This window comes from Anguilla anguilla, chromosome 13 (assembly GCF_013347855.1).
Source record: "Anguilla anguilla isolate fAngAng1 chromosome 13, fAngAng1.pri, whole genome shotgun sequence".
Classification (NCBI taxonomy): domain Eukaryota; kingdom Metazoa; phylum Chordata; class Actinopteri; order Anguilliformes; family Anguillidae; genus Anguilla; species Anguilla anguilla.
The window spans coordinates 41188968-41200557 of record NC_049213.1 but is presented as its reverse complement, the minus strand read 5'-3'; the positions used below and the strand labels follow the sequence as shown (position 1 = coordinate 41200557).

Sequence of the window (11590 nt, the reverse complement as noted above, 5' to 3'; positions counted from 1 at the left end):
AGTAGGGGTTAATTTTTACAACTGGACTCTTGTCTGTTCTAATATAGATTTCGACATTTAAGGACAGGATATATCAGCACTTTGAAGAATGTCTCGGTCATGGTTGCTCCAGCTTTCTCTCCTGCTGACCGCTCTGCTTCTGGAACCGGTCCAGAGCAGGCACGGGTGCACTGACAGGTGCTGCTCCTTCCTGAATAAATTTCCAGGGAGGCTGAAGGCACTGAGGACGTCCTTTGCCACGATAAGGGACTACTACGTGAGTATGCCCTCTCTGTTACAAGATGCTAAACCCCGAGCTGTTATTTAGCGCATCGCATCTTGGCTTTAAAAATGAACATTGCGCCTACCGATTCAGGAAACGCATTATACGATATCTTTTTGTTCTCGCTTTAGGAAGGTAAAGACGACATCGAGACGGCGCTGCTAGACGACGATATGCTAAGTGACTTCCAAGTGAGTAGACGGTACCTTTTTTACTTGTCGCATGCTAAACATTTTGACTTGTTAGGGCAACAAAGTTCATAATGTACTTAGAAAAAGGGGTCAACAGACGTAACGGCCACGGGAAGCTGGAGGGGGACCCTCGGGTTTACTCCGTGTCTGTTTGACACTACAGGCGGAGTAGGATGTGAGCTGACATCGTGTTGATTTTTTTTCGGCTGACTGCCAAGCAGAGAAAGAAAATATATGTATTCATCTTCTGTCTGTTTTCCATTCATCGGTTTGCGTTCAAATAAGATTTGGCACAGCTAGAGAATTCGTGTAGGCTGTACGCTGACGCGCACACCTGTCTCTGCAGAGTCCTTTCGGATGCCACGCAATAAACGACGTTCTACGATTTTACCTGGACACCGTCCTACCAACTGCTATTAAAGAAAAAGACAGAAAAGACTACACATATCATATCGACAATATAGGAGGCATATTCAATGAGTTGAAGAAAGAAATGCTTCACTGTGTAAGTAACCCATACTTATAATCCTGTAAATCTATATGTTCTGTAGGCTACATTTGACACGATCGTCCTGGTTTTCATTTCATAGTATTCATGAATCGAGCATTAACTGTCGCTACAAAGCATCATAATTTTAAGCATGTGCAAAGAAAACATTCCTTTAAAAAGTAATCCTGGACAAAATTCAGTCGATGGACGTGAGAATACAAAACATGGCAGCGACTTACACTGATGAGTTCGACGTCGCCGTCTAAGGTTGTTTTATAGGGCATATTTCGTGGATGTTCTGCTGCATGTACAGTCCGCTAGGACTTCAGGGATACCAGTAGTATGGCAGATTTCATTCTTCCCCTCTAATTGGGACTGCTTTAAACTTGGGACACCACATGAGTTTGAATGGAATGGAATCTCTGGGCAATCAGTGGCATTAATCTGTCAATTAGCCATCAGGAAGAAAAGAGAGCCTGCAGCACTGCTGGGCTCATGGGCCAGATCTGAGTATCCCTGGGCTACTGTATACACAGGCCACTGCATATATATATCCAAGTGCATTTATAGTCCACTTAATATATAGGGGCTTCATAACTAATGCATTTGACTTTTTGCTGTATAGAGCGGTTTTTGATGTGTAATTGATGGGGGAAATGAAATTCCCCAGTCACTGGTTTTTACAGCGCTAGATGCAACACAACTGCTGTCTCCTCATTGGAGGAACTGTAATGAAAAGGGAAAAAAAGGTCCTAACATCTTTCTCTTTCTTTATTTCTCCTTTAAAGAGAAATTACTTTTCTTGCAAGAAACCTTTTGAACTCGACAGCATCATGACAACATACAAAAAAGTAAGTACACGTCAAACGTCTCTCTGTGGGGGTGTTTTAAGTGAAGAGTACCTCACTAAACAGTTTGGTGAAAGTTTTACTACAGTATATCCCCTGAAATCCATGTTGACCATTGTTGTTGTTTTTTGCTGCATTTCAGATGCAAGGCCAAGGACTATACAAAGCTATGGGGGAGCTGGGCCTGCTGTTTAATTACATTGAAGAGTACATGATGTCACTCAAGCCTAAACACTGAACCTCTGGAGACCTCGTGGTACATCATACCTGCGGCTATAACCGTAAGCAAGTGCTGTGGTGGAGACGGATCACAGACAAACTTAATGAAATCTACACTTACCTCTTGTATATTGCATTCCAGTTATGAGAATAGTTACCTCTGCACAGACGAAGTTTCAGTGGAAATCTAAACCAGATGACAGCAAAGATATTCACACATTGAGCATATGCTGATGTCAGATGAATGTTTTTCATGTTTTTAGTAGTGTTTGTAATTTTGTCATGTCAAGGACATGGACCTGAGGATGCAGGCAGTCAGGTGACATCCTTATGTGACAGTCATGGGGGGGGGGGGGGGGGGGGGGGGCTTTCAGCCTACCTTCTAAAACTGTCACTCTACCTCTTTAACCTGGAAACTGCAGTCCTGATTTTTTGTTTTTTAAACGAGACCAAACACTGTTCCCTGAAATACTGTCCATCTAGTTTAACTTACTGTTATGAAGCTACATCTATGCATAATCAAAGTTTAAAAATGAGCTTTTGAATTCCATTGAATTTTGAATTGAGCATACTTATCAAGTCATATTGACAAAATCATAGTATATGACATGCATATTTTTAATATTCAGGCAGGTGCAGTAGTATTATATGTTTTGTTAATTTACTCTTTAATATGCTGTTTTTGATATTTGTATTTATTATTATACTATTTTTATGATGGTTAGAAGTTTTAATTCAAACAGCTATTATTTTATATGAATAATAATTATTAATAAATATGGTGAATGCTGTAAAAATGTAAGTGCTATGTTGGTTTAGAAAAATCTCCATTGGGGATTTGACTGCTTTTATATTTGAGAAGTATGTGTATGTATTTATTTATTATCGTGTGGTAAAGAGTAATAAAACTGATAATTTTTTACTAAGTTCATGTTCTAATTTCATTGTTTCCTCAGGGAACATTCACATGCATGTTCAGGGTTCCACACTAACTCCCTACCTCACAGTGCTGCATGTTCAGGGTTCCACACTAACTCCCTACCTCACAGTGCTGCATGTTCAGGGTTACACACTAACTCCATTACATTACATTACATTACATTACATTACATTCATTTAGCAGACGCTTTTATCCAAAGCGACGTACAAAAAGTGCATTTTCATGATCATAGACAACTGCTGAACACGGGTTCAGTAAGGTACAATTACTTATTTTGTAAAGCTGTTTCTAGCCGAGAACAAAGAACACTATCCTGGTCTAACATCTGCAAAGCCAAGCTAGGCAGAAGAATAAGCTACAGTATTAGGACGAATACAACTCCCCACCTCACAGTGCTGCATGTGCAGGGTTCCACACTAACTCCCTACCTCACAGTGCTGCATGTGCAGGGTTCCACACTAACTCCCTACCTCACAGTGCTGCATGTTCAGGGTTACACACTAACTCCCCACCTCACAGTGCTGCATGTGCAGGGTTCCACACTAACTCCCTACCTCACAGTGCTGCATGTTCAGGGTTACACACTAACTCCCCACCTCACAGTGCTGCATGTGCAGGGTTCCACACTAACTCCCTACCTCACAGTGCTGCATGTGCAGGGTTCCACACTAACTCCCCACCTCACAGTGCTGCATGTGCAGGGTTCCACACTAACTCCCTACCTCACAGTGCTGCATGTGCAGGGTTCCACACTAACTCCCCACCTCACAGTGCTGCATGTGCAGGGTTCCACACTAACTCCCTACCTCACAGTGCTGCATGTGCAGGGTTCCACACTAACTCCCCACCTCACAGTGCTGCATGTGCAGGGTTACACACTAACTCCCCACCTCACAGTGCTGCATGTGCAGGGTTCCACACTAACTCCCTACCTCACAGTGCTGCATGTGCAGGGTTCCACACTAACTCCCCACCTCACAGTGCTGCATGTGCAGGGTTCCACACTAACTCCCTACCTCACAGTGCTGCATGTGCAGGGTTCCACACTAACTCCCTACCTCACAGTGCTGCATGTTCAGGGTTCCACACTAACTCCCCACCTCACAGTGCTGCATGTGCAGGGTTCCACACTAACTCCCTACCTCACAGTGCTGCATGTGCAGGGTTCCACACTAACTCCCCACCTCACAGTGCTGCATGTGCAGGGTTCCACACTAACTCCCTACCTCACAGTGCTGCATGTTCAGGGTTCCACACTAACTCCCCACCTCACAGTGCTGCATGTGCAGGGTTCCACACTAACTCCCCACCTCACAGTGCTGCATGTGCAGGGTTCCACACTAACTCCCCACCTCACAGTGCTGCATGTTCAGGGTTCCACACTAACTTCCCACCTCACAGTGCTGCATGTGCAGGGTTCCACACTAACTCCCCACCTCACAGTGCTGCATGTGCAGGGTTCCACACTAAATCCCCACCTCACAGTGCTGCATGTGCAGGGTTCCACACTAACTCCCCACCTCACAGTGCTGCATGTGCAGGGTTCCACACTAACTCCCTACCTCACAGTGCTGCATGTTCAGGGTTCCACACTAACTCCCCACCTCACAGTGCTGCATGTGCAGGGTTCCACACTAACTCCCCACCTCACAGTGCTGCATGTGCAGGGTTCCACACTAACTCCCCACCTCACAGTGCTGCATGTGCAGGGTTCCACACTAACTCCCTACCTCACAGTGCTGCATGTTCAGGGTTCCACACTAACTCCCCACCTCACAGTGCTGGAGCAGCTCTACTTCAGTTCACTCAATTCAGCAAACAAATATCATTTCAATTTATAAAGTGAAAATCCCCATAATGTTCCACGATGACAATACATTGAATTAAGTTTGAATTCACTTCCTGATGCAGTGGAATGATTTGGATTGACCCTTCACACAGATATCTGACTGTGGGGGAAATGAAGATTAAGTTTCTGAATCAGGGAAGTGCAGATTAAGTTTCTGAATCCAGCCTTTTTAACTGCTAACACCCTCCTTTCATGTTCTGCACTCTGAATACAGAACACAAGTGCATCAACAGTTAAAATCCCTCACTTATCCAATGCGTAAATTTAATTTGAGGATAAAAAGGATATCACTCATCAGTTAAATCACCAAATTAATTGTTAGGCAGAGCAACCGGTTGGATCAACCTTTATCAAATGAACAGTAGTGTTACTTATTGGATGTTCTTTGCATGAGGGTCAAATCCATGCTTGTGCAGAGAGAGAGAGAATGACATCAATATTTTGTTTGCTAGTGATGTGCAAGCTCTCACCAGAAACAGGAAGAAACACCTGACATGGCAGAGAATCAGAGCGTGAGTGTAAAACCTGATCTTTATTTCTGACAGGGATTTTCAGATAAGAACAAGAATGTGTATCTGTGCATTTCCACACTTTAACAAAATGATGTTTAAAACACCAAATTGGGTTGGAAAAAATGGTGTCATGTTGCAACTAATACCAATGCCATCTTGCTCAACTGCAAATTAACCTTAAAACCATAAAATGGCAAATGAAACTCAAACATTTATTTGACAAGCATTAGGAAAACCTTGCTTGCTGTACGCACAGAAGTCAGTAGGCCGGTTACCAGCAAAGATTTTTCTTTTATACCAATCAGTGATGTAGTGGCTAAAAAAGAAAAAGTGGGAAGTGGGTGAACCTTAATGCCCTAGGCCTGCTTCTCTGGTTATCCTCATATTCATGGACCACAATGTCTTATTGGCTTATTTCTATATTTAATAATATATGCTTATGTAATATAAACATTAAATAAAGATGTACTTATATCCATAGGTCTGAATAGTATTCACTGTGTGAACTAAACTGTGTTCTTGGCTAGAAATAGCTGTACAAAATAAGTATTGTACCTTACTGAACCTGTATTTAGCAGTTGTCTATGACCATGAAATGCACTTTTTGTACGTTGCTTTGGATAAAAGCGTCTGCCAAATAAATGTAATGTAATGTAATCCATGAGTTAACTTAAAATGGAAGGCTATTCATTTTACATGGGCTGATCTCTATAAAATGATTTACACAAGGCTGATATCACATACCTTGCCGTTATGTTTGTGTATCTTTAACATGAGAACATCATACACAATAATTTTCTAGGGACAGCTTCCTGCAGTTCTCTGCCCGGCTCTCCATAACTAGAGACCAAACACAGTAAACAAGCTGGCTTAAAAATGAGAGCAACTGTTACTAAGGTCTGGCCTACATACACAGGCGAACACATGTACACAATAAAGTTAGGACTATTCCAAGGGCCTGACCTACGGGGGGTCCTCAAAAAATACTAGAAAATAGCATCAATCATGCTCAAACAAGTTAAACTTTATTAGTTTGCGATTGCACAAGTTATGCCTAATGTTATGACTAGTTATTCCACTATGAAATCAGCTGCAACTGCGTCTGCCAGGTAACATTAGGGACAGCACTGGAACAGTATCAGTGGCTCAAATGTTACTAGCTGCTAGTCAAGTTAACCAACTCGACCTCATGCCACAGGATTACATGATGTTTCAAATAGTTTTACCCAGGTCTGATATACCGTTCAACGTTACGCCACTGGATCACACCATCAGTAATGATAACAACGATCCTTAAAGTGTAAAATAATAACTGCATGAATGCACATTACACTTACATATATTTATATTTTTCTCATCAGGCGTCATACCGCTTTACAACGACTGAGAGAATATCGCCTCGGTCCCCACCAATGGCCATCCCCATCGCCATTTCCATCGACACCACATTTTTGAAACCTTTGGGAGCTACCTTCAGCTTCAAGCCACCGGCTGCACGAGAACAACCAGGCATGATTCTGGGCAGCTAACGCTACTGCCCAAACATGTCACCCACTGCACACCTCTAGCTGCTAAGTTTGCAACAGATTGATCCGCTACGAGAAAGTACCAACCACGAGGTATGTAGGTCTGTACCACAGTAAGCACCATAATTCATTGGACAGTGACACATTCTTTGTTATTTTGGTTCTGTACTCTAGCACTTTGAGTTTGAAAGGATACAATGACAATGCGGTTGAAGTGCAGACTCAGCTTTTGTTTGAGGGTATTTTCATCCATATTGGATGAACCATTTAGAAATTATAGAACCTTTTGTACATAGTCCCCTCCATTTTCAGGCATAAAAAATATTGGACAGTTTAACATAATGTAGAATAAAGTAATAATTTTTTATATTTGGTCGTATATCCTTTGCATGCAATGACTGCTTGAAGTCTGCGATGCATAGACATCACCAGACCCTGGGTATCTTCCCTGGTGATGCTCTGCCAGGCCTGTACTGCAGCCATCTTCAGTTCCTGCTTGTTTCGGGGACTTTTTGCCTTCGGCCTCCTCTTCAGCATGTAAAATACATGTTCAATTGGATTCAGATCTGGTGACTGACTCGGCCAGTCAAGGATTTTCCACTTTTTGGCCGTCAAAATCCCCTTTGTTGCTCTAGCAGTATGTTTCGGGTCATTGTCTTGTTGCATGATGAAGTGCCGTCCAATGAGTTTGGAGGCACTTGGTTTTTTCTGAGCAGATAAAATATTTCTGTAGACTTCAGAATTCATTGTTCTACTTCTGTCTGCAGCCACATCATCGATGAAGACAAGTGAGCCCGTTCCACTGGCAGCCATACAGGCCCAAGCCATAACACCCCCTCCATCATGTTTCACGGATGAGGTGGTATGCTTTGGATCATGGGCATTTCCTTTTTTTTCTCCACACTTTCCTCTTTCCATCACTCTGGTAAATGTTAATCTTCGTCTCATCTGTCCACAAGAATTTGTTCCAGAACTCTTGGGGCTCTTTCAGGTGCTTTTTAGCAAACTGTAATCTCGCCTTTCTGTTCTTCAGGCTTATCAGTGGTTTGCATCTTGTAGTGTACACTCTGTAGTCCTGCTGGTGTAGTCTTCTACGTATGGTAGACTTTGACACATCTACACCTGCATCCAGGAGAGTGTTTTTGATCTGTTGGGCTGTTGTCAGGGGGGTTTTCTTCACCATAGAGAGTATTCTCTGGTCATCCACTACAGTGGTCTTCCTCAGTCTACCGGGTCTTTTGACATAATTGAGTTCACCAGTTGTTTTTTTCTTGTTAATGATGAACCAAACTGTTGACTTGGGCATGTCCAGGGTTTTCGCAATGTTCCTGATTGATTGATTTTCATTTCTGAGACTTACGACGGCCAGCTTAATTTGCATCGACACTGCTGTCTTCCTCATTTTGTCACACCCCAACAACTATCTCCAAGGCAACTGCAAAGTCTAGAATCAAGACTAGACATCAATAGCTCTCTTCTGCATTCACTAACAACACAAATGAATACATCTGCCTAACGAAACACATCTGTGAAGCCAATTCAACAAATACTTGTAGTACCTCAAAATGGGGGGACCATGTACAAAAGGTGCTGTCATTTCTAAACGGTTCATCCGATATGGATGAAAATACCCTCAAATTAAAGCTGACAGTCTGTACTTCAACCTCATTGCCTCATCATTTCAAACCCAAAGTGCTAGAGTACAGAACCAAAATAACAAAAAATGTGTCACCGTCCAATGAATTATGGTGCTCATATGTATGTTAGCCAAGTAGCCAGAATCCAAATTTACAATTGTCATAGTCAGTCTATTATTGTAGCGTAAAAAAAACAAAGGCCTACCCACCTCTAGATGTTGACACTTCGCACTGCTGGTCCTTGACCGATGCTAATAATCTCGCCAGCCTGCAAAATGTAAATGTTAATTGGTTAATGTAAACATAATTGTGCACTTTGTCATTTCATGTAGGCCAACATAATCATCTTGTGCCCATTATTGTGCCTAAACATAATAAAAAATTAATTGCTACAAATTGCATTCACTATCTGAGTATGAAACAGGTGTCCTATGCCAAAATGTAAATACAACAATTAATTTCACTTTTATTTTTCTTTAACATTTTAATACAATGCTACCATAATGTGAAACAAAAATGTGAATTTGATGTGTGAATTGGAAAAGGCTACGTTTCCTTCTTAAAACCATAAATGTTATGCCAATTTTCAAACTGTCAGATCAACAATGCCATTTATTTACCTTTGTGGTACCAGGCTGTTAAAATTTAAAGTGGAAACACTATTTTGTTTGGCGACTTCGTTTCTACTCTCCGGTGTCGCTGTAATGTAATTGCAAATGTTATCTAATTGAAAATTGGTTGCATGTGGGTTGGAACAGACAAACTTCTGCAGGTTGTTGTCACGGAAGGATTCTTGACCGACTGACCGAATGAATGAATGAATGAATGATATTACTTCCCCAGGGTTTCTGTAATACTCTCATGTTTTCATTTGTATTGCAGGGATATTTCAGACTCTTCATGATGAATTTATGAATTGATGAATTACCTGGATGAGCAGGTTTTGTTATCCTGACAGTATATGTAATCTTTTAGCGCTAAGATTATGATACTTGCGTGTTTTCACTCCTGAAGACATTTTACCAGAAAGAGGGTCTCAGACACGTCTGGCTGCATCTACATGCGTCTGCAAAAGCACAAGCTGCAGTACAACTGGCTGCATCTACATGCGTCTGCAAGAGCAAAACTGCAGTGCATCTGGCTGCATTTATATGCGTCTGCAAAAGCACAAGCTGCAGTGCATCTGGTTGCATTTATATGCGTCTGCAAAAGCAGAAGCTGCAGTACATCTGGCTGCATTTATATGCGTCTGCAAAAGCACAAGCTGCAGTGCATCTGGTTGCATTTATATGCATCTGCAAAAGCACAAGCTGCAGTGCATCTGGTTGCATTTATATGCGTCTGCAAAAGCAGAAGCTGCAGTACATCTGGCTGCATCTACATGCGTCTGCAAAAGCAAAAGCTGCAGTGCATCTGGCTGCATTTATATGCGTCTGCAAAAGCACAAGCTGCAGTGCATCTGGTTGCATTTATATGCGTCTGCAAAAGCACAAGCTGCAGTGCATCTGGTTGTATCTACATGCGTCTGCAAAAGCAAAAGCTGCAGTGCATCTGGCTGCATCTACATGCGTCTGCAAAAGCACAAGCTGCAGTGCATCTGGCTGCATCTACATGCGTCTGCAAAAGCAAAAGCTGCAGTGCATCTGGCTGCATCTACATGCGTCTGCAAAAGCAGAAGCTGTGCCGTTCAGTCTGATTTCTGAGTAATGTCACAAACAGTATCTCAGCTTCGCATTAGATGATCATTCCTGGAAGACTGTTGAGAAGCAGACAAGTTTTATGAGCTTCACCTGCATCAGTGGATGATTGGACTTAAATATGTAACTGTCCTGATAGGTCAGGCTGTGAGCAGGTCTTCCTCTGTCACCATGCCAACTCATCAGGCTGTACGCAGGTCTTCCTCTGTCACCATGCCAACTCATCAGGCTGTACACAGGACTTCCTCTGTCACCATGCTAACCCGTCAGGCTGTGAGCAGGTCTTCCTCTGTCACCATGCCAACTCATCAGGCTGTACGCAGGTCTTCCTCTGTCACCATGCTAACCCGTCAGGCTGTGAGCAGGTCTTCCTCTGTCACCATGCCAACTCATCAGGCTGTACGCAGGACTTCCTCTGTCACCATGCCAAGTCAGTCAGATATAATCAGCATGAGTCACTCTGAGCAATGTGGTGACACTGTCTTTTATTTACTATCACACCACTTGTTTTTTTTTTTTTGTTTGTTTGTTTTTTTTAAATTAGATGGTTGGAAATTTTTTTGACTACCAAAAACAGCGAATGCGTTCTACGCAACCTGCCTGGGTCCTGTGACAGTAAAGTGAAGACCAGGGGCCTCATTTATAGAACGGACTTACGATCATCAATTATCAATTTTGATCTTAAGCATGACTTACGCAGAAAACCACGTATACGTAGTTATTTATGAAACCTTATTTTGACGTGGAAATGATCTCATCTCTACACCAAGTCTAGACTTGACGCAAGTGATTTTCCTGCTGGTTATGTAGGAGCATTGCAGTTTGGGACACATATCCGTCCAAGCCTGTGGTGAACTTTGCATTAGCTTTATGAACAATTTGATAGGAATGATCAATTAAAGGTGTGAGGAATTAATTGCCAGACGCAAGGTGTTTTGAATTAAAAACAGAATGCGATGTTCTATAAATAGTGTGTCAAATTAGAAAAAAGTAACCATGGCTGTTCTTGTGTTATTGGAAGACATTGAAAACCGTGCTTTTAGAAGGGAGAGAGTTTTCAGAGACCGGAATGACTTTTTTGCGCATGATGATCTTCCAAAATGTTTGCTTTTTTCTTTTGGTCCATGGTTATTCCTGACTAAACCCTCATTTGTAATAGCATTATATAAGGGGAAATCGCTGATTGTAAGGCACGTTCAGGTGCCGTCAATTTTAAGTTAATTTGAGATTTATAGATCACAAGTGCGTAAGTTACAAATGGGCTTCTTAGAACCTGCGTAAGCAAGGTTTTTTTATGCTCACTATCTTTTATGAATTGAACATAAGCACACCGTCGGAAATGATCTTAAGACTAAGTTCAAGAATAAATCTAAGAACATTTTTATAAATGAGGCCCCAGGACCTCCTGGTCTTCCTGTA

The 11590-nt window shown here is 42.1% G+C and overlaps 1 protein-coding gene across 3 annotated transcripts; it reads left to right on the top strand.

The window, feature by feature from the left end:
* Positions 1 to 7027, top strand: il10 (interleukin 10). 3 transcript variants are annotated; one of them, XR_004761962.1, is made up of 7 exons: positions 1 to 256; positions 394 to 453; positions 800 to 958; positions 1732 to 1794; positions 1934 to 2072; positions 5252 to 5311; positions 6673 to 7027. XR_004761962.1 is itself a non-coding variant. In XM_035387988.1 (6 exons), exons 1-5 carry the CDS (start codon positions 89 to 91, stop codon positions 2027 to 2029), a joined length of 546 nt encoding a protein of 181 aa, XP_035243879.1. In that variant the 5' UTR covers positions 1 to 88; the 3' UTR covers positions 2030 to 2072; positions 6673 to 7026. The 3 variants fall into 3 exon arrangements, 2 of the variants coding, with proteins under 2 accessions (XP_035243879.1, XP_035243878.1); XM_035387988.1 differs by lacking the exon at positions 5252 to 5311 and having other exon boundaries at positions 6673 to 7026; XM_035387987.1 differs by lacking the exons at positions 5252 to 5311; positions 6673 to 7027 and having other exon boundaries at positions 1934 to 2936.
* Positions 7028 to 11590: the final 4563 nt, after the last annotated feature.